The sequence below is a fragment of the Labrus mixtus genome, chromosome 6, assembly GCF_963584025.1.
Source record: "Labrus mixtus chromosome 6, fLabMix1.1, whole genome shotgun sequence".
NCBI classification, from domain to species: Eukaryota; Metazoa; Chordata; class Actinopteri; order Labriformes; family Labridae; genus Labrus; species Labrus mixtus.
The window spans coordinates 25,115,026-25,137,514 of record NC_083617.1 but is presented as its reverse complement, the minus strand read 5'-3'; the positions used below and the strand labels follow the sequence as shown (position 1 = coordinate 25,137,514).

The window sequence follows — 22,489 nt, the reverse complement described above, 5'->3', positions numbered from 1 at the left end:
CCCACCCACTGATCTGTAATAGATCTGTAGCTTCATTGCCCCTTCATTGTGTGTGTATCAGGTCACAGGAGGTTATTAGTGTGTCTTCTCCAGGTTGAAGAAAGGTTCAATAATCTACACACATGACTCACTCTCCTACCATGACAGAGCCAGCTGCTGACTTGAACCAGGCCCAAGCTCTCTCTCTCTGTGTGTGTGTGTGTGTGTGTGTGTGTGTGTGTGTGTGTGTGTGTGTGTGTGTGTGTGTGTGTGTGTGTGTGTGTGTGTGTGTGTGTGTGTGTGTGTGTGTGTGTGTGTGTGTGTGTGTGTGTGTGTGTGTGTGTGTGTGTGTGTGTGTGTGTGTGTGTGTGTGTGTGTGTGTGTGTGTGTGTGTGTGTGGTCTTGTGATGGTGTGCCTGGCAGTGCAGACCTCTCCCCTGTAGCAGAGACTTGATTTAGACGCTCAGAGTTAAATAAAACTTTATTGACCTTGAGGCTGAATGGCGGTCGCAGCAGCAGCACCGCCGGCTTAAAAATAAAAATCATTTTATTTTCCACTTATGTGTGTGTGAGCACATCCGCACAAACACACATGACCATGGTAGTGATGGCACATGATGCAGTAAACGTACTCAGTGTTGATATTTGTTTATGTTCAGAGCTTAAACAGGACACAGGATCTGAACGTTTTGTAAATCACGTTCTCTAGGCTCTAAAAGTTATTTTTGTTCTCTTATCCACCAAAAATGAACAACTGAGCCCGGAGAGTCCAACAACATGAGATTGGGAAACAATGGTGCACTCTACTTTAAAGAGTGGAGCTTTTCTCTGAAGTGTCTGTTTAAAAATGAATGCTCTCCATCTCTTCTTCTGTCTCACCATCTTCAGGATGACCGGTCGAGAGTTTTTCACCCGTTTCCCCGCCCTCTATCCGTTCCTCCTGAATCAGCTGGAGGAGGCTGCAGCCACGGTGGAAAGGTGAGCTGTTGTTGCTTAATCGTGTGACACACACACACACACACACACACACACACACACACCCACCCACCCTACTTTAGCCCCTGCCATGACTTTTCACACCTCTTTGATCCTTTTATAGTTTAATTTGACTCACATTTAATCCATATGAGACAGATTTTTTTCTTTCGTTAAGCTCGTTATGCAGAGCTGCTTTTGTGCTTCTTGCAGAAACGAGGCATAGGTGAAGTTAGTGCAACCTTTTGTGAGCGCTAAAACTAACTTTATCCGAGGTGGGAACATGAGGTGGAACTATAGCAATCAAGTAGATTGAGTCTTTGTGTTGGCCTGTTTTTGTCAGAGTGTTCTCAAAGCGTCTGACTTAACGAGCGGATAAATTAAATGTCCTGTCCACATTTGGTTCAGTGTTTTTGCAGTGAAGAGTTGAGTCTCCTGAGGTTCATTGGCCTTATCTCTCTCGGCTCAGACTCCCGTTTTTTTAAAAGCATTAGTGTCGTCCAACGGCTCCCCAGGCGACCTTATCTTAATATGGATCCAATTAATTGGCTGCTCTCTCAGACCGGCTCTTTCACAATCCCCCTCACTCCCCTCGACCCTTGTTAAAACATTTGCAAATTTCCCACGGAACCAGATCTGGACCCTCTGACTTCCCACACGGTCTGTGTGTGTGTGTCAAGCCACCCAAACAGAGCGACCACACCGTACTGCAGCAACACACACAGCAGGACGGAAGGAGAGCACGCTGCTCTTAGTGGTTTCAGTACAAGTGCACTCCCAAAATAGGCCACAATATAGGACAGATTATAGAAGTTAGATTTTGAACGATACTATATATGTTACATGTTATATGTAAATATATATTATGTTCTGTGTAATCTCTCCGTCCTCATCAAATGCTCCTGGAACAAACACAGAACAGATGAACACGACACAGCTGCAGCATGTGAAGGAGAAAAACCTTATATAAATATTATTTTTATGCATGTTATTTCATTATTATTATGTGCCTCCATCCCTCCACACCTCAGTAAGGAGTGTGCTTAATAAACAGACAAAATGCACTAAGGAACAGATATGAAGTCATTCATTCTGTTTAAATGCATGCGTTTACAGATGTGTGTGTGATGTTTTGATGACAGGTTATGTTTGCATAAGGCCTCTTATCGAGCCATGACTAAAGCCGGACATACACTGGTACATTTTCTGCCTGACTAAAATCTGATTTTTGAGCTGTACGACTACTTTTAAAGTCTGGATGGATTTTCTGCGTCAGTCGAGCAGAGGCTCAGGGAGAGGAGAGCTACAAGCTGATTCCCGACTTCTGGACTTGGTTTTTGTCCTGACAACGTCTGAAATCACCATGGCACCAGTCTGTTTAATCTGACTTCCCCCTCCGATCATGAAAGAAACGTTGGCAGGAAATATCTGAAGACCTCCAGCTGACAGGGAATCATTTGCTATGATTTAGCTGCTGGTTAACTTGTGTTTATTGGTGATGCTGAGTGTGTGAAAGAGAGAGAGAGAGAGAGAGAGACTTCTGATTTCAACCTCCGTCTGTGGGAGTTTTCTATTGACAATTAGAAATGCTCCATCTTGATGGAACTTGTACAGTGTGAGCTCTCAGGTCGAAAGAAATCGACATGTTGACACGATGCTGGTCAAATGTTTTCCTTAAAGTGCCACTATCGGTAGACTGTCTTTAGCTGTGGTTAATGAGCCTGCTCTCCTCACTCCTCTACCTGGATGTAAACGAGCACAGTGAAAAGATAGCATCTCGTAGGAGCAGAGCAGTTTGTTCCCAGAAAATTGGGATAAAAATGTCTGTAGGCTGTGTCAGATTAAAGTCGCATACTGAACAGAGCAATGTGTAACAACATTCAGCACGAGCATGTGGACGGCAGTCATCGCACTGCTAACACTAGCCACACTTGGCAAACCAACCTCACTTAACTGCAGACTCATTTCAAAAAAGTTGTGCTCAATTTGAACAGTTTTCTGAGTGTTTCCTAACACCATTTAACCAAGTAGGACTCTCTCCTTTTATGTCTCTTTCAGCTCATATTTAAACCACCCTGAAGTCATTTGTTACAATTCTTCTATCTTCTAAAAGTATTTTTCTCCAACTTCCTAAGCTAACTGATGATTGATTTGTTTGAGAAGTCACTTAATAGAGAGCTAAAGCTTCAGTTGACTTTAAAACCTCTGCCACTGTGTCTCTTGCACGTCGCTCTAAATGAAGGATAAAATGCATCAGGTCAGTGTTCTGTTTCCACTCTCTGTAAAAGACGTGAAACTTAAATAACCCTTTCATCAACCAGCCGGGTGCTGGACATGATGGAGGAGTTTAGGGTCAGACACACACTCATGGAAGACGTCAATGTGAAGTCTGAACGAGACTTTAAATATCTCTTTTTCATCCTGTCCAGTGTTTCAGCCCCCATCTGTGTCCCCACACGGCCCCTCTCTCTGACATCACATCCTGTCCCGTTCCGCTCCACTAAACTGACACTAAACACATTAGCTACTAATTGGTCTGCTATTACATTTCCCATCATGCCGTCCCAGTGGATGTGTCTGTGTGTGGTTGTGTGTGTGCTGTTGAATGAGGTAATGAAAAGCACAAGTTGTTTTCGCAGGAGGTCCGTTGTTCTGTCTTTGTTCTCTGAGAACCTCAGGACTAATGACAGGACCCCGAGGACGTGCTGGTCTCCTGACACACACACACTCAAACAAGCAGACCTTAATCTGTGTGGACCACCTCTGCCGGAACCCCACTTTGTTTCTACATTATATCCCCAAATTCCCCCTAACACAATGTTAAAGGAATGCTCTGAGAGTTTGAATAGTTTTATCAGCCAAAATAAGTAAAAATCATTTTTGGAAAATGCACCAAGGGGGAAAGTTGATATCAGACTCTAACTCTTAGGCTGAGAAATTGAAAGCAGTGTCCACTAGAGTCTGTCTCCTGCAGTGAGTCAGTCCTCATAGAGCTCCATGTTAAAATAAACATGTTTACAGTCTGGTACAAAAACAGTTTGGGTCTCTATTTCTCTCTTCAACTGTACAGGCTGAATGTTTATACAACTCATCTGTTTACATTATATTAAGGCTTAAAGGGATGTAGAATTAGGGGGCGTGGCCTCTTTTAGTGACAGGTGGGAGTTGCTAGCTGTATGCTAGGTGTCACCTCAGTTAATTCAGTCCCTGACCTTTAACCTCTGGGCCGTGTTTGTGCTGTTGGAGCCTTTTGGAGATTTGTTCATGTAAATATCAGACTAATAATCTGTCTCTCTCTGTGAGCTTTATTGGACTAACAGACCGTCCAACAAGTCTGAGCTCCACTTTTTACCACCAGTGACAATAGAACTTTATTTTATTTACATGTTAGCAACAATTAGCTGCGAACTGAGTCTGTGAGAACCATACCTGGCTTGTGAGCTCGTTTGGTGTTTGGAATACCTTTAGTTGTTTGTGGCTGCCTGTGTATGAGAGTCATAATTGTTGTTGGATTCTCCCAAAGAAAAGATAGCGGGTTTCGGTGAAGTAAAGATGGTTCTTCAAGTTATCTGGTTTGTGTCATTCAGAGCTCTCAGCTTCTACTTCTGTCCAGAAAAGGTATAAAACAAGTTCAGTCAGGTACCACATCTTTAAAACCTTATTCTGTTGCAAGCGCTCATTTGTAATTCAATAAATTAGCAGCGGGCACAGCTTGTTTAGCTTTGGTAACTTAGTGTTTGCTAAACCCTTGCTCCTCTCCAGCTTCATCTTCATCATAAATATGGTCACTTCTGATTTAAAAAAGAGTTCTTGGCAGCCAGATGTCAAACCTGGGACTTCTTAAAGGCCGTTAATTAACCAATGTATGGCTACGTTTATTTTTTATACAGTCTGTGGTTGATGTCTGCTTCATTTGTCCCTCAAAGATCCTGAGTGTGAGACAAAAAGCGAAACCCTGGACTTCCTGCATACCAGATCCAGCTTTTTGTTCCTTCATTGTTCCCTTTCTTGTCCGCTCCTCCCACCTTCCTCCTCTGCCAGTGTGTCAGAGCGAAACTGTGAAACCGCTGGCAGAGACGGACAGTTTCCACTCTGACTCAGTTGGCAGAGATCAGATTGTGTTGAAGGAAAAGAGGAGGCGAAAAGCTTGACTAAAGGATGGAGAGGAGATGACTGTACGGCAGTGTGGGCGGTTTTAGGAATGTAGTGTGTAATAAAAGGTTTAATTTGGTTTCGAAATGAGATGAAACATTTCAGTGTCAGTGATCGAATTAGAAAATAGAAACACATTATTCAAGTCACTTTTAATTGAAACAGCACATTTCGAAACATAAAACAAGATGTCTGGATGTGCTTTACAAAAGAGGTACATTTATTCGATCTGCCTCAAAACAGCTTCTGACACCTAGTGTTTGAAATGGGTACTGCAGTCCAAATTCATAACATTGTAGAGAGCTGTCCCCCCCCGCCCACTCCTCTCTAGAGTGGATGCTCACACAGGTCACCATGTGGTGGACACTGACGCTTCAGTGTTTATCCAGCTCTGCATCGGTCTGTAAACCTTTCTGTGTTCTAACCTCTCTCCATTTTTCAAAAGCATCTCCAATATTGATCCTAGTTTGAGCACGTTTCTGCTCGTGGAGCTTATTAGAAACATGCAGAGGCTTTTTATGTCGGGTACAATCACTTCTATCTGAACCACTTCTCTTGCCCGCTTCCATCACTGCAACACCTGTTGGTTTGACCTGATAACTGCTCTCATATCTGGCAAACCGAGGGGCGTCCAAAACGGCAGTGTGGGGGTGCCTTAAACCCGCCTACCTTTCTCTGGTCCAAACAAATCCAGAGCATTCAGGACCAGAATCTAAAGTTAGAAGGAGGACATACTGGCTGCTGCATTGTTGTCAGAGAAGCCAGCACTTCAACATAGCATGTTTCCTTAATGTCTGATCATATAGTAAGGTCACTTTATCATCTCACTCACTGCACAGCTTACTGATTGGACCCTTAAAAACCTCCCCAAACCCTCGTTATATCAGGAATTTCTTAGAAAGCTCAGCTTAGCCCAAAGAGAAACCCACAGTCATACAACAAGAATGCAGGTTCAATGAAACGTTTCAAAACAAGTCAGAAAGGAAGAAGCTGCACATAAAGTCACTCCTGTCCTCTGAGTATTGCTGCCATCCTTATTGTCATATTGTACTTTAGATACTATATTAATAATAATGATGTTAAATATGTGTGTTTGTGTTTAGTGACAGCGGGCAGGTGAAGCTCCACCCCAGTCTGTTCCTGCTGCTGCTCGTGCTCAGTCGACTCTACCCGTCTCCCATGGACGGATCCTCGTCACCTCTGGGACTTGCGCCCTTCATGCCCTTCATCATCAGGTGGGTGTCAATCACACAGGTCTACAAACAGGTCTACTTATAAACACACACACACACACACAAACAGGACATGTTGGATATTGTTGTTTTCAGGTCTCAGAGAAATATCCATCATTTCTTTTCTTTGTCAGGAGAATAATTTCTTCTTTTTTTAAGGTTTATTTTATGGTGTCTGGGGCCTTAATTGGAGAGACAGGACAGTGGGTAGGGTCAGAAATCTGGGAGAGATAGAGCTGGGAATGACATGCGGGAAAAGACCCACAGGTCGGATTCGAACCTAGGCTGTCTGCTTGGAGGACTACAGCCTCTGTACATGGGGTACGCGCACTAACCAATGTGCCAAAGCCACCATCGCCCTTTCATTTCTGAACACAACAATGTCATCAAGCCGATACCTGAAATTAAATTCTGCATGAAACACCATTTTGATATGTATCCCAACACAAAACCAAATTAGATTTTCTTCAGGAGATGAAGTTTAAAGCCCCAGAGACAAGACGGTACAGAGACGCCGTCCTGACACTCATATCGAAGGTGAAACATCACAGGGACGTAAACATGGCGCGTTGAAAACGGCTGTCTGAATACAGCTTGTTTTAATTCTGACCCTTTCCTTTTTAATCTTTGTGCTGCAGAGGGAGAAAAGTTACCGGGATATTTAAACTGTCCGCATACCTTTCAGTGAATTTAAAGAAACTACATGTAATTTAAAACGTGTTAAACTTGATTGTTGGAAGAAACAACAGCCTTATTTTGAGTTATTAAAGGATCTATCTGCTGCCTGTGCAGATGTTGCCGACACCTTGATAGTGAAATATCAGGACTTCGGGTACAAAAGGAGTTTTTGTCTGATGATAAATCCAGGGATGACTTCAAACCACACAGGGATGTAAACATGGAGAGTCATAACATCTACATCACAACAGCTTATTATTATTATTATTTTGTATTATTTGTTGTTTTTCGCCACACATCAGGGCACAAACAGTTTGGATCACAAGCTCCTCTCAGACGCCGTGTTCTCATGTCCGTCTCTTTATCTCTCAGCGTGTTGGTTAAACAGACTCCTCCTGGAGAAACATCCCATACTACTCAGATAATAAAATGTTGTTGTTTTTTAAGCAGAGGCCACACAGAACATATTTACTGCAGCAGAGTTTTAAGTTACTCACTAAGGCCGGGCACAAAATGTGAGAGAGCCGACACATGACGACAGATTAACAGTTCAGTTCTTAAAGTGTGTGGAGAGTAACGAGACGGCTCACTCAGCACGCCACATACTGACAGATTCATTCACCAACAACCAGCGTCGCAGTCAGACTCGACTCTACGAGTAAACAAACGTGACGCTCAAGCTAAATGTGGCTAGCTCTTAGCTGGTAATGTTTGTTGTGCTTCAGTAAGCTTGCTTCCCCATTGGCTACTGTTCCGTTCCACATGACAATTCACAGAGTCCGTGCTCGGTATGGCGGGGAATCTTTGGGTGTCTCACGGTTCGAATCGATTCACAATCTATTTTTGATTCAAAACGATTCTGGATTCATGATTCAAAGTCTATTTTTGAATTAGTACATACTTCAGGATCTCCTCCAGTCATCTGGGAGAGTGGCTGAATTACTTCCTGCTCTATTTGGCATTCTACTGAGTTAAAAAGCTAGCCTTAGCACTTAGCAGGGAGTGACTGATCAGCCAAAAAAAACTTTTTTGGAATTTATTAATCTATTTAAATCTCAGAAGATGAGAATCTCGTTTTTTTTTGTTTTTTTTCCCATCTCTAGTGCTCAGCCTTTCTTGGTCTTCCTCGGTGTTGTCCCCACACAACAGGATTTCTGATCCTAAATATTGAACATGTTTAATGTTTACAAATTCTAATCGGTGTTGCCCCCGATCGAGTTCACAATCCGATCACTGACAGCAGCTCAAAGAGTCTCTGCTCCATCACCATCAATCAGAGCGTGATTCAGACCAGATCAAATAAAGCTCAATGTTTGACTAATAATACCAAACATGATACTAATATCTAAAGTTAAAAACAATAACCAGCACAGTGTGTGTGTGATGCTTCATCAAACCACAGACGGTCACACACCCGCTGCGAGAGCACGATAACATTTCTCTGAAACAGAAGTCGTTCTAAGTTTAGAACAATCTCAGACAAAACACCTGCAGACTAAACACCGAGTGTGAGCTCCTGTGTTTCACTTTCCCAGATCCTTCCACAGCTTTTAGAAAAACCTGTTTGTCCTTTTGCGTACAGTTCAGTGCTGTGTGTGTGAGTACAGTGAGTGTGTGTGTGTGTGTGTGTGTCTGAGCAGCATTGAGAGAGACCGTGTTATCTGAACATGGCTCAGTGTTTTCTGAGAGGGAGAGCTTCCAGGCGAATGGGAAACTGCGCTGACAGACTTCATCGTTCTCATTTCTGAGCTGCAGAGAGAAACAAATATTACTGTTACATGTTTGTCTGCTGCACCTGCTCGCTGCACACACCTGAAACTCACACACACACACAGACACACTGGTGTCATGTTGTTGTTAGGACTCATTGACCTCAAACACTCACAGCTTTAATCTCAGCAACATGTCTGATGGAAATCTCGAACCTTAATCTTTAAAGTCCCAACAACACGACCAAACTTTAAAACACGACCCACACGGTGCGTTAGGATGTTTTCCTGTGTAAATATCTTAACACATTAAATGTTATAAAGCGTTTTTAACCCCTCACAGCTTAAAGTCAGTCAAAGCTTACTTTAGTATTTTTGCACATCGTGTTGACATTTCATGTTTTCATCTTCAAATGTTTTCTGACACTAAAAACAAATTACCAGCAAGACACTTCAAAAAAAAAGTATCAGTTTATAAAAAGCTATAAATTTCCCCGCTACAAGTGTGAACCTTTGATTTGAATGTTTTATTGCATTTGGGCGACCAATCGGAAAATAACTGGGATAGTATTCTTAAAATAAATGCGGTGAGTCGGACTCTGCAAGCTCATCCTGTTGGACTGAGTAAAAAGCATGGCGTGAATGGAAACTGAGAGGGGGTCACAGGGGGGGGGGGGGGGGGGGGGGGGGGGGGGGTGGGGGGGGGGGGGGGGGGGGGGGGGGGGGGGGGGGGGGGGGGGGGGGGGGGGGGGCTCGGCTGTAAACATCAACAGTTGAAACTTGAAGCTTCGTATTTGATATTTGATAATGCCAGGACTGTTTTTGATACTACCTAATCAGCTCTCGATTAACAGATCTAGCAGACTCTCTTCTATAGGAGGAATAATCTAAAGATTTTTTTATAAACCCTGATTGTTGTGAGCGCTGTGAGCAGGTGTTCAGTTCGGTGTCGGAGGATTTCTTCCTCACACACGTCGAACACAAACCGTCCCACATGTTGGAAACGATCAAAATATCTCGGCTCTGATTTCTTTGGCTCCCTGTCATGTTTCTCTTCACCCCGTCCCATCGTCCCCGTGTGTGTGAGGACGGGTCTGCTGAGGTCGATGACTATGCTCCCCCCCCCCTCTCCGTATTATGTGACCCCTCACTCACACACAACACACACCTCTGAGGATTAAATGACCTCCGCTCCTCCTCTGTTGACAGGACGGAGCATCAGGCCTCATAACTCTCAGGATTTTATCTTCATATCTTCCTCCACTCCCTCACAGAGGTTTAGCATTCCTCCCCTCACCCCAAACCCCCCTGACACCCAACCCCCCCCCCCCCCCCCCCCCCCCCCCCCCCCCCCCGGCATGCGTCACACCTGCCTGCTTAGCGAAGAGGATTAACGTGATGACGATAGAGAAGAGGGAGGATGATGAAGCAGACACTTTTATTGTAATAATTAATGGCTGCTTCGTTTCATCGACATATCTTCTGAACATTCATATCTGCTCAACAGTTTGAGTTCGTCCTGCCCTCCTCACCCTCCTCTCCCTCCCTCTCCTGGAGAATAATTCATGTTCTCTGATATCCAGCCCTTGCTCTCTCCTCACCCTCCTCTCCCTCCTCTCCCTCCTCTCCCTCCTCACCCTCCTCTCCCTCCTCACCCTCCTCACCCTCCTCTCCCTCCTCTCCCTCCTCTCCCTCCCTCTCCTGGAGAATAATTCATGTTCTCTGATATCCAGCCCTTGCTCTCTCCTCACCCTCCTAGTCCCACTCGTCCTCCTCTTCCTCCTCCTCCTCGTCCTCCTCGTCCCACTCGTCTTCCTCCTCCTCCTCCTCCTGGACAATAATTCATGTTCTCTGATATCCAGCCCAGCCCAGTCCTACCCCCCCCCCCCCCCCCTCATATCTAATTTCTTTGTAAAGTTAATTAACTCTGATGCAGCACACTAAAGACTAAAGTTTGTTTTCCTCCCTGCTGACTGTTTTCAGTTTGTTATTTTGTTTGGGAGAATCTTTATGCAGAATGTCTCTGTGGTTACTGAGAACATTTAATCAAGTTCACTTATAATTATATTGATTAAACTCCAATTATACTTCTCTTACTCCACATTTATTTTTCATTTTGAATTTAATTAACTTCACAGCTTACTTACAACATGTGCAGAAACTATAAAGACCAAATCAAAAAGTTTTAATAGATTCATAGATCCAAGAATTCTTTCCTCTGCCATCTTTTATTTTAAGGTTTATTTTTGCATTTTTGTGCCTCCATTTAAGAGACAGGACAGAGTCAGACATCAGAGAGAGAGAGAGAGTGGGGAATAACATGCAGGAAAGGAGCCACAGGTCGGACTTGAACCCAGGCCGCTGCTTGGAGGAATATAACCTTAGCACACTAACCACTAGGCTATCAGATGTTTCTAAAAAAGCTGCACAGCTACACTGCATGCTTTGGACTTTACTGAAATCATCGCACAGGAAGACACCTTATTTTTCTTCTGAGAGACCCCCAAATACAGTCTTATATACTGGAGTTATGGTCGTATTAACTAAGGTGACGCAGTCAAACATAGAATCTAAAAAAATGCATCCTCAGTTTGACCAAGGTCACCATGGAACCAAATGGACTCTAGTGCAAGAGAGATGAGCTGACCCTGGTAAACGATAGGATTACTAAATGTGGAACAAGTTTGATTCAGATTGAACGTTTCTAAGAGGGATTCAGGCCGTTTGACATCATGTCATGTGTCTATCTCTTATTCTCACTGGAGGCTATGAAGCGATGATCCAGCTCCACTCAGAGTGCTTTGACCGTCGTAAGCTATGAAGTGTTCAGATGAATGATGTTCAGAAAGATCTCGTCCCGTCTGTGTGAAAGTCCCCTCTGCTCTTCATCCCTCTTCTTCAGTGACGCACTGTTCTGTTTGTTCTCGTTCAGCCGACATGCTGCTGTCTCTGTGGATGAAACTGTTCTACATAATCAGGCCCAGATGAGCCTAGTTAGTACATGCGCGCGCACACACACACACACACACACACACACACACACACACACACACACACACACACACACACACACACACACACACACACACACACACACACACACACACACACACACACACACACACACAGGGGACGGCCCTGTTTCTAAAATTACACCCTTCCAAACTGTCATTTCCTTTTACAAAAGTGTTTCAATGGGACAGATTAGCTCAGATAGTTCACATATGGGCTCCAAATGTTTCTGGGGGAGGTGTGTGTGTGTTTGTGTGTGTGTGTGTGCCGGCTTAGTGAGCCGTTTGTGCTCATAAATCTGTGTGTACAGGCGTGTAGAGCTCAGGAATGCAAACTGTTGTCTGTGTTTGATGCTCGCTGGTTGTCTGTCTGACTGCAGGTGTGTGTGTGTGTGTGTGTGTGTGTGTGTGTGTGTGTGTGTGTGTGTGGGAGACATGTTCACAGCAGGTGGGGGAGCATTTGTTGACAGTTGACTTGTTGCATAGCCGCTCTTTGTTCGTTTTGATTCCGGGCTTCTTATGTTTCATTTTTATTTCTGGAGCATCGGACCGGAGGACCGTCGTTCTCTTGTTCTGGCCAGGAGGATAAAATCATTCAGGTTTCCACTTGAACCTTCCTGGTTTTTAGAGAGCTTATTCGTCCTCCATCACTGATCCTATAGACACCTTCTGCATACACACACACACACACACACACATTTCACCCTGCTGTGACTCTCTTCTGTAACTGTGTCCATGTTGGCTGTGCTCCCATCATGTCACTGTACAGTATGTATTCTATGTACTCTACATACTTTAGTATGACTTTTTTTTATGCCTACTGACCAACCTGAGCATCACAGGCCAATGTTACACAAAGACAATCCTCTGTAAACATAATCATTTTTTAAAAAGTTCTGCGTTAAGACGTCAACGTTTTGATAACAACCACCGTGCTCACGGATCCTTAAAATAGGACTAAAAACTGTAGTACACATGCCAGGCCAGTAGTTGGCGGTGTGCTGGCGATGAGTTGGGTTTGTAACTCCAAGTCAACAGTAAGGCGTATATTCTGTTAAATAGTTTTCCAGTCGCTCTCTCCTGCTCAGAGCGATTTGTCTCCCTCTCCTCCCCCTCTCGTCTCGCTCAGGTCTTGATCACGTCCCCTCCTCATGCTGAAGGGGGGGGGGGGACATGTCAGTTGTGTCGGTCGAGTCAGTCGAGTCCGTGTTATGACACTGGAGTAGGAAACTTTATCAGCCTGTAAACAAGGTTAATTTTAGCCTGTATTCTGGGTGACGGGCCACATTCTGCATCAGTGTGGATACTGTACGTGAACTTGAGTTAGTGTGTTTCGGGGACAGAGAGAGAAAGAAAGAGAGAGCGAGAGAGAGAGATACAATAAAAACCTGTGATAATGAAAATGGTATTGCTGCCTTGGCTTAAAAAAATAACATATTCATGTAATTTTTGACCAAAAAAAATAAAGATAACAGTGCATCTTTGTATTTTGTAACATTTCCATGATTCCAATAACTTTCCATGACTCTTATGTTGCACTCTGTCTCTTCGTGTGTGTGTTTGTGTGTTTTCTCCAGATGTGGACGCTCGGCAGTGTATCGGACCCGAGAGATGGCGGCGCGGGCCCTCGTCCCCTTCGTGCTGCTCACTCAGGTCCCGTCCACCGTCCACACTTTACTGCAGGGGCTTCCTCTGCAGCCGGGACCCCAGACCCAACAGAACCACATCCACGGGACTCTGCTGCAGGTCTGCACCACCCATACACACACACACACACACACACACACACACAAGATAACACACAGAACATGAGCTGTAACAATCAGAGGGGCCTGTAATAATGAACCCAAGTTTATTTGTTGATGGAATCTCAGGGGGAATCAAACCCTGACTCTCTGTGCATGACTTCACAGTATAGTGGACTCTAAGATAAACCTGTTCGTCCTTTGGGTACACACAGTCCTCAACTTAACACAAAGAGTCTGGAGTCTAAGTCACAGTCTGTTTTGGGGGGGTCTTTGTGTGTGATGATTTTCGTTGTGTTGGGCAAATTGTGTTCAGCTGTGTCTCTCTTTTAGTAACATCTGTTGTCAACATGTGGATTTTGTAATCCTGCTAGCTACCTGCACGCTAGTTGAGCTCTCAGCCTTCAGCCAAGTAAGGGCCCAGAGCCCCCGACATATTCGCCTCCAGTTGCTCTCTCCACCTCCTCTGCTCAATTGTTGTCTTTTCAGTCAAACCAGCGCTCCAGTAGCTTTATTTACTAACCCTAACCCTTTAAATGCAGTATTATGACCTCATGGCGGAGAAAACATGTTAAAAAGTGGCATTGCAAGCCTGGTCTGCGTCGTTATGTATCCCAACACACTCTGTGCAAAGAAACGGCCCCTCGTAATAAGGGGGGGGGCGACATGCCTAAGGTCATGTGCAGCTGCACTTGAGGTCATGACGTCCTGGGCTGGTTGCTCCCACAAGCTCACCCTCACTGCAGGACGTAGTGTGTACGTTTACTGCTTGTACCTACACTGCAAGCTAATGCACGCTAGCACGAGCTAACCGCCAGTGTTTGTCACCCGCCTGTCCAACAGGAAGCAGACTAACTCCATGTCCACGGGTAAAAGACAACACAAGGTTCACTCTCGTTTTGGAACAAGCTTTATCGGCTTGGCTTTCCGCCTCATATTTGCGTCCATTCCTGAATAATATCCTAAACTCACCTGCTGCGCTGTCATTGGCTCGAGGAAACACACCAGCTCCACCCAGAAACGTCCTGAGTCGACCAGAACAAACTGGAACAGTAAAATCCAGTCAGAGGACAGGGTCTCTGCAGACAAAGTCACCATCACACATGTATGGAGGCCCAGAAGGGACGTTGGAGCAGCTTCACTTTAGGAGAAGTCTATCATTTATTTTTTTAGGATAAAGCGACTAGCTCTTCCTTTAAGTCTAAATATATGTAAAAAAGCTATATATTTTACTTAATTTAGTATCAAGAGCGGTTCATCTGTTGCTCTCAAACGATGATAAACCCAGTAATTTAAATTAATGTTTTCAAGTTTAAACATTAAGATCTTCAAAACCTCAACCTTTAACTTCTGACGGCCAAATATGAAATACAAGAAGCAAAGCAGTAATCACATGATTATGTGCACATTCACAGATTACAGATTGGCATCAGACCTCAACACACACACACACACACACACACACACACACACACACACACACACACACACACACACACACACACACACACACACACACAAACACAGCGGTTATCTCAGGGTAGATTTCAGTGTTTGGTTCAGTCATCACATTCTGACAAACAACACAAACAGTCTCTCTGTAACATCAACACACTCTGAGGCTCCCCGGCCTCTTATTGAACACCACTGGAGGGGCGTAGCGTTTTCTTCCTGACGGAGGTCTCATGGTTTGGTGGCAGTCTGGACTGCAGGGAGGTCTGCTGTGGTGGGATAAAGGAGGCAGAGATGGTGAGGGGAGGGGGCTGCTAAAGGCTAAAGAGAGACTCCGGGAGAAAAGTAGAGTTCAATTTGTCCGCCTTTCATCACAGAAATGTGATCAGTTTTCATGTTGAGGCGACATGGTATGATATTTCAGTCAGACCAACATGTTTCCATGTATTTTAAAAGTCCAGTTTTAGTCAGACTTTCACGATAAATCTGATCAATTCATGGAAACATACTGAGTGATAGAGGACAAAGTCTGAGGAGTGTTTGTTAGATGTTCTTCAGTCAAGACGCGATGTTGAGACTTCAGAAGAATGACACAGAGAAAGGGATGAAGTGTGTGTGTGTGTGTGTGTGTGTCTGTGTGTCTGTGTGTCTGTGTGTGTGTGTGTGTGTGTGTGTGTGTGTGTGTGTCTGCATGCCTTCAAACTGATGAAGAATTTGTGTTTGGACTGTAGAGATACTTATTGTGTCCGTTTTCTTCTCTTTTAAAACCAAATTAAGCCTAACAGAATCTTTTGAAATACAATGTCATTTTAAAAATCCAAACATCAGAATAGTTAGGGAAACATTTGCATATTTGTAAGGTTGCACACATGTAAGGGATATAAAACCAAGCTGCAGACTGCGGTGCAGCAGTGTAAAATCCTGCAGTTCCTCAAGTGTCCACTAGAGGCTGGCTGCAGAAGCTCAGGAAGTCACATACACTCTTGTTCTAAAAAGCCTGTTTTTACATGTTTACAGCCTGGTTCAAAAAAACAAATAGGTCTGATTAGCTCATGTCTCGATCGACACACACTGTACGGGGGGGGGGGGGGGGGGGGGGGGTGAATGTTTTGATGACTCATCAGTTTTAATTTGATGAAGGATAAGAGTTATTCACAATAAGGCGTGCAGCTGACATGATTGACAGGTGGGCGCGGTGTAACAGTTTGTCAGGAGTCTTAAAACCTGCCTCAGCTCCAGCTCTCAGCCTGTTGTTAGGTTGACTGAAAGTTAGACTGAAGCCGTTTTCACATATGCACTCTGGATAATATCTAGATATTTACAGGAGGACTTCTCCGGAGATTCTCCCGACCTAGCCGTTCACATATGCTCCTCACAGCGGGGGACTTTCCCTGTCAGAGGGGAGGGGGCGCGGGGGGATTTCCCGACGTAATACGTGACGTAAATAAACAACGCAGAAGTAGCGGCCGAAGCAACAGAGTCCGCTATACGACATTATAATGAGAATATTTGTCTTTATATCAATGCTGTGTGTAATCCAATGGAATGACAACATCCACAAAAGAGTGGAGAACAACATACTGACGAACAGAAAACATAATGCAGCTGTTTAATTACGTGCACGGAGATCGTAGAGGTTGCGGGCAGACACTTTAGCCGGTCACTGTATATAAACGTCATTCTCTTTTCATTGGCTGAAATTGAAATCTCCGGAGTATATTCAGCGCGTTCAGACATCAGCTCACTCGGATATTCTGTGGATAAAATACTAGGGGTCTTTGTCTCAGGCCTTGTCCTTTAATATTTACAGTCTGTGTATGAAACATTTGAAGATAAATCAAGAAGTGGCGTCACAGTAACCTGAAACACTAATGTAAGGACTGTCTGAGTTAACCTGAGTGTAATAAAAACTGATGAAACAAAATAAAAACCATCTGAGTCACTGGTCTGACTGGAGATGGTCCTCGTCTCTGTGTCGACCTGGAATCACTTCAAATAAGCCCAAATCCAGTTGATACAAACAGAACCGAGCCTAACGAGCCCGTCAGACAGACCAGCACTAACCTGACCCGACACCTTCTCGGCTCTCGACACGTGCCAGCTGTAGACCTGCCCACTCCGACTGTTGCGGAGCAGAAGTATCAAAGCTGCGGTCTGTAGAGGGCTGAGGAGGGCTCAGGAGGGCTGAGTGGACGAATGTAATCCTGTGTGTGTTTTCACAACAGATGAGCGGGGCTGCAGTCTGCTTCATCTGGCAGCTGAGATGTTTCTGCTGTTATAGCAGCTGGACCGTGTTCTCTCTGAGGAACGCTCAGAGGAGAACCAGAAAAAGAGAGATTCAGCCTGAAATTACTGTCAGAGCATTTTAATCGTCAAAAACTATCCTACATCTCACGTTCTCCAGCTGGTAGTTTGAGCACGGCTGCTGGCTTTTGCTCCGCTGCACCCTCTCCACGTTCCTCGCTACGCAGATGTAGCTTGGCGGTGTCGGTCTAGGCCCGTCAGGCAAGCTGCTAACATTAGATAGCTCTTAGCATCAGTAATAAGTAGTAGTATGGCTGTGTCCGACATACTAACGTACCCACTGTACTGTTGTGGAGCAAAAAGACATTCAGTCTGTCCTGTCAAACACCTGGTTTAAAGTCACATTTTATTCAAATTTTCAACCAGTGTAAATAAGTCTCAGAGCTCCTCAAAACATGTCTGTGAAGTTTCTTGTTCTAAATCCACTCTGATCCTGTATTTGATCATGTCATGTCTTTCAGCCCTGCTCAGAACAGGCTGTTTCTGTGTCTGTACCTTTAAATGTAAATGAGCTGTGTCTGACCACGCCCCCTCTCTGGAAGGGCTTGGGTGTCTCTGTCTTTCTCTCTCCATGTCCTATTGTTTACGGTGAGAAGGCAGACTCAGAGGGCAGAACAAACTCATAGCTGTGGGAGTGTCACCCACCTGGGGGAGGGGTTACTGCCCTTTGTGATGTCATGAAGGGAAAATCTCCAAACGGCCTGTTTGAGCACACATTTTCTGAAAAGTGGAGCAGGAAAAAGATGGAGAGGATGGACTTTTCTCATCATTGGGGGGTTTGTAGACAGACTAGGGACACATATTAGAGTCAGAGAAACATAGTAAAGTGTATTTTACAGAATATGTGACCTTTAAATAAGTGGATAACGGTTAACAACTGCTGACCAGAAACAAACGCTGTCATTTCACCCACCTGCCAGTAAACACAGACATATACACAAGTCATGTGCGTATATGTCACTTTGTTTGTGCAAGAATACGTTTATATGGATCTCCAACGCGTGTTTATGTCTTTTTATATTTAGCCGTCTTTATGTGGATCTCTTTCTGTCTAATTGGGTGCGTCCACACTTCTCCAAACCTCCGTCTGCTTTATGTGAGCCTGGATTTATACTGCACTGAGCCATGAATGAGCGTGCACTTATTTGCAATTGCACTTGCTCTTTGTGTGTGTGTGTGTATGTGTGAGAGCTCCCTGCAGCGTGTGGTCAGTCTGTGGTTGCGGCAGTGGGAGGGACAGCAGGCAGGCTGATAACAGAGTCTGAAGGGACCTCACATCCACCACCACTATTTTTACCAGGTCCAAAAAGAGGAGGCAGGCTGGTTACAACACACACACACACACACACACACACACACACACACACAGACTGCAGTTCAGTGTCTCACCAGAAAACAAGGCGTACATGAAGGTTTGGATATTTTCATATTTAGCACGGCCACACTTTACGAGTTTATTGCTCGTTAAAGCTGCAGCTCAAAGCTACAGAGGAGGTTCATTTGCTGCTGTGGTCTTTTAATTAGAGCCCACGTATATATAATTTAAAGTTTTTAAAGACAAATTCTTTTGAAAGTTTGAGAATAATGGATTATACCTCCACAAGTCATTCAAACTTTTTCTCAGGTCTTTGACCAAAGCTCTCTGCTCTCACCTCCTTATTTAGAAAATAAGAATAAGATGCAAGCATCTTTACAATAAACATAGAAGCATTGACGCAACTAAATCTTTTGTTTTTGATTTAAAGCAATGGAAGTGTGAAACTGAAATCCAACATTCTTCCACTGATAAATGTACTCGGAGAGGATCACATTTTTCATTTTCACACTGCAAACACAACAGCTGATGGATAACCAGCATGTATGTCTCCATACCCCTCCACAACAGCAGGTGGCGATAGTCTGTATTCATCTTCTTTTTTTTTTTTGTAAATGAAGCTAAATAACACAAAATCTAGAACCACTGTTGCTCACCTGGCGAGGCCTGGAGTGAGAGTTCCCAACCTGACTCCTTTAATAATCTCACCTGGTCAGAATCTTCTGTCTGTTGTCGAACAGTAGAGAGACTGCAGTCTCTGACGCTCTGGTTGCTGGTTCTTATCACAACCTGTGACCATTTGGTGCATGTCCTCCCCTCTCTCACCTCTTAATATATCCTGTGTCCCTTCAGCTGTCTCATCGACTAAGGCAAAAACTAATCTTAAAAACAACTAGAAATCCCCTCATCATCCTCTAAATTCAGAAAATCTAACTCCAATGGTAGACCAGGTGTGCTATTATAAACATTATTTCCTTAAATTTCCTGTTAATGAAGGTATTAGGAATTTTAATAGTTAAAGGAGCAATATGTAACTCTGACACCTAGTGTTTAAAATGGGTACTGCAGTCCAGTACGCAGGTCACCATGTGGTGGACACAGAAGCTTCAGTGTTTATCCAGCTCTGCATGGGTCTGTAAATCTTTCTGTGTTCTAACCTCTCTCCATTTTTCAAAAGCATCTCCAATATTGATCCTAGTTTGAGCACGTTTCTGCTCGTGGAGCTTATTAGAAACATGCAGAGGCTTTTTAGGTCGGGTACAATCACTTCTATCTGAACCACTTCTCTTGCCTGTTGGTTTGACCTGATAACTGCTCTCATATCTGGCAAACTGAGAGGCGTCCAAAACGGCCGTGTGGGGGTGTCTTAAAACCGCCTACCTTCTCTGGTCCAAACAAATCCAGAACCATTCAGGACCAGAATCTAAAAGATAAATGCACTAACTTCAGACCTTAATCGTATCACGATTAACTTGTAAACACTGATAGCCCTAAAAGTGTAATATGCTCTGACTCTGCAGCAGCTCTCTGTGCTGCCATCTTATCATCTCTCATCCATCTGAGCTCCATCCAGTCCCAGCACCTCCTCCCACACCGGGTGTAGTCTGTCCTCCGTCTCAGGGAGGAGGAGGAGGAACAGGGAGGATGCCTTTTCTATAAATATTCCGCTTTCCCTGCAGGCCAGGCTGGATTGAGCCGGTTGTAGGGACTTCCCAGCTCGGTGTACGAGGTGAAGCTGGGAGGGAGATCAATGAAGAGAGCAAAACTCTGTTTCTGAATGAGTCAACCAAATACAGAGCTGCATGTGACACTAAACAAACACACAACCACTGAGAGGCTTTGGTTTCAAGGTTTCAGCAGCCTGGAAACTAAAGTTAGACAAACCTCAGCATCAATTCAAACTTTTCTCTTAATCTTTTGGTGAATTGAGGTTTGGCTTGATTTATACAGTGACATCCTTTTTACCTTAACATGATTTCATGTTTGTTGTTCAGCAGCAACTTCAAGAGGCCAGAACAACAGCTGAATTTCTGCGGCATAGTTGCATAACTATTAATTAGAAGAGTTCAGGGGGGACCTGCCTGAGGTATGCATGTGTGAAAACGGCTTCAGTGAATATTTGCAGAGAATATTTAAACTCTGGGTTATCCTGTAAATTATTTATACAGTTGATTACTTGTAAAGGTTCAATATTTGTTTTGGAGTCGTCTTTACAGCGCCGGCCCTCCTGACGGTGTAAAAGCTCTCAAAAAATGAGAGGAGGGAGGGTGTGTGAGCAGTGTGTGTGAGCAGTGTGTGTGAGCAGTGTGTGTGAGCAGTGTGTGTGAGCTGTGTGTGTGTTAGCAGTGTGTGTGAACAGCGTGTGAGCTGTGTGTGTGTCTACGAGCCGCTGGGTGTTGCTTGGGCGTGGACTCTGCAGGAGCAGAGTTGGGGGGGCAGCCTGGACTCAGCAGCCAGGCTTGGTGCTACGTGGTCGGCCTGGTTTTTCCCCACGTTTCCTTCCCTGCACGCTTTAATGAATGGCTTCCTGCTGGTCTGTGGCCGAGCCCGGCTTAAAGAGTATACTTACCCAGGCTCAGAATACACACCCAGCCAGCCAGCCAGTCAGTCAGTCAGTCAGTCAGCGACCTCTGAACACACCAACCAGCCATCCACCTGCTGCACACTGAATCGGTCACATCGGCCACAGAGAGGAGAACGATCTGATCTTTAACAGGAAACTTTTTATGAATTCTTGAACATTTTCTGTCACCGTGACTGCCCCCCGCTGCTGTTTCTGGATCCTTTTAGGTTTACACCGAAGGAGTTAGGACGCATGATTGTTCAAATTACACTTCTGGAGGATGTCGCACCTCCACATGAGAATAAAAATGTGAAAAATGTATATGTCTCTGGTGAAAACACTTCCACAGAGGATCTGCGCTCTGGGCTCCTCCAGACACCATCTCCTTTCTCGATCCTAGTCTCCTCCAAGGGTATTTATGGGGGGGGGGGATGATTTCCAGGTCAATCAAGGAGAGGGGATGTGAGGAAGGGCAAATGAATGTAACAAGTAGCACCCTTTATAGGGGAGAAAATAAGATTTCAAAAGTTGGCATAATAAATAAACACCCTGAGAGAACATGCAGATAACACACCGGGCTGCTCAGTCCACATCCTGCAGGAGTGAAGAGGCCCCGGGTTCCTTTTGGGTTCAGGTTCTTTGGTTTGTGAAGTCGATCTGACCCTGTCTCATGTATAAATGTAAAATATGAATGTTTTCCCACGTATTTACAGGAGTGTGTGTTTGTGTGTGCAGGTGCTGTTTCTGCTGCGCTCCTATCAGACCGACTCTCACAGACCCCCGCCAGCAGGAAACGGCATCGCTGAAGCTCTCCTCCAACGCATGTGGCTCGCCTCTCGGTAATCCTAGACTCTCACACACACACACACACACACACACAGATAAGCATCCGTCCTGCTCCCTCACATGAAGAATAGCTCCTTGTCTCCTCGGTCGTCGCCTCCCTGTCCGTGTCCGCTTCATGTCCTGGCCGGGCTAACGTTTCAAAGAGACCGCCTGCTGTCTCATCCGCAGCCCCTCCCCTTCTCCCCCCTCTACGTCTCGCCCTCTCACCTGACATCGAGGCCTGAAGATGGGGCACAGATTACACATTTGGGCCCCCCCACCACCACCACCCCTCCTGCCTTGCTGAGGTCAGGCCAGTGTCTACGCTCTCTCTTCAGGTCACCATTAGCACCATTAGCCGTGCTAGCTGCGCTCTGTTTCACTGATGAGCCTTTATTAAGATGACGGGATGGATTCTTGCTCAGCAGAGCGTGGCAGGTGATCTGTCCCAGTGATCACAGCAGGCCGGCCGGCTCGGAGGATCTGAGTCTCTCCTCAGAATCCACTGATGTGGAGCCGCCTCCTTCACAGAGGGAGGAATGCAGTGTT

At 44.9% G+C, this 22,489-nt stretch overlaps 1 protein-coding gene across 1 annotated transcript in view; it reads left to right on the top strand.

Annotated features, from left to right (window-relative positions):
* The window catches only part of thada (THADA armadillo repeat containing), an 81,749-nt gene that overhangs the window by 30,542 nt on the left and 28,718 nt on the right, over nucleotides 1-22,489 (top strand). The window contains exons 27-30 of the mRNA XM_061040695.1: nucleotides 868-957; nucleotides 6,210-6,341; nucleotides 13,314-13,482; nucleotides 21,851-21,954. Coding sequence (XP_060896678.1) covers nucleotides 868-957; nucleotides 6,210-6,341; nucleotides 13,314-13,482; nucleotides 21,851-21,954 — 495 coding nt within the window. The remainder of the gene's footprint in view (nucleotides 1-867; nucleotides 958-6,209; nucleotides 6,342-13,313; nucleotides 13,483-21,850; nucleotides 21,955-22,489) is intronic.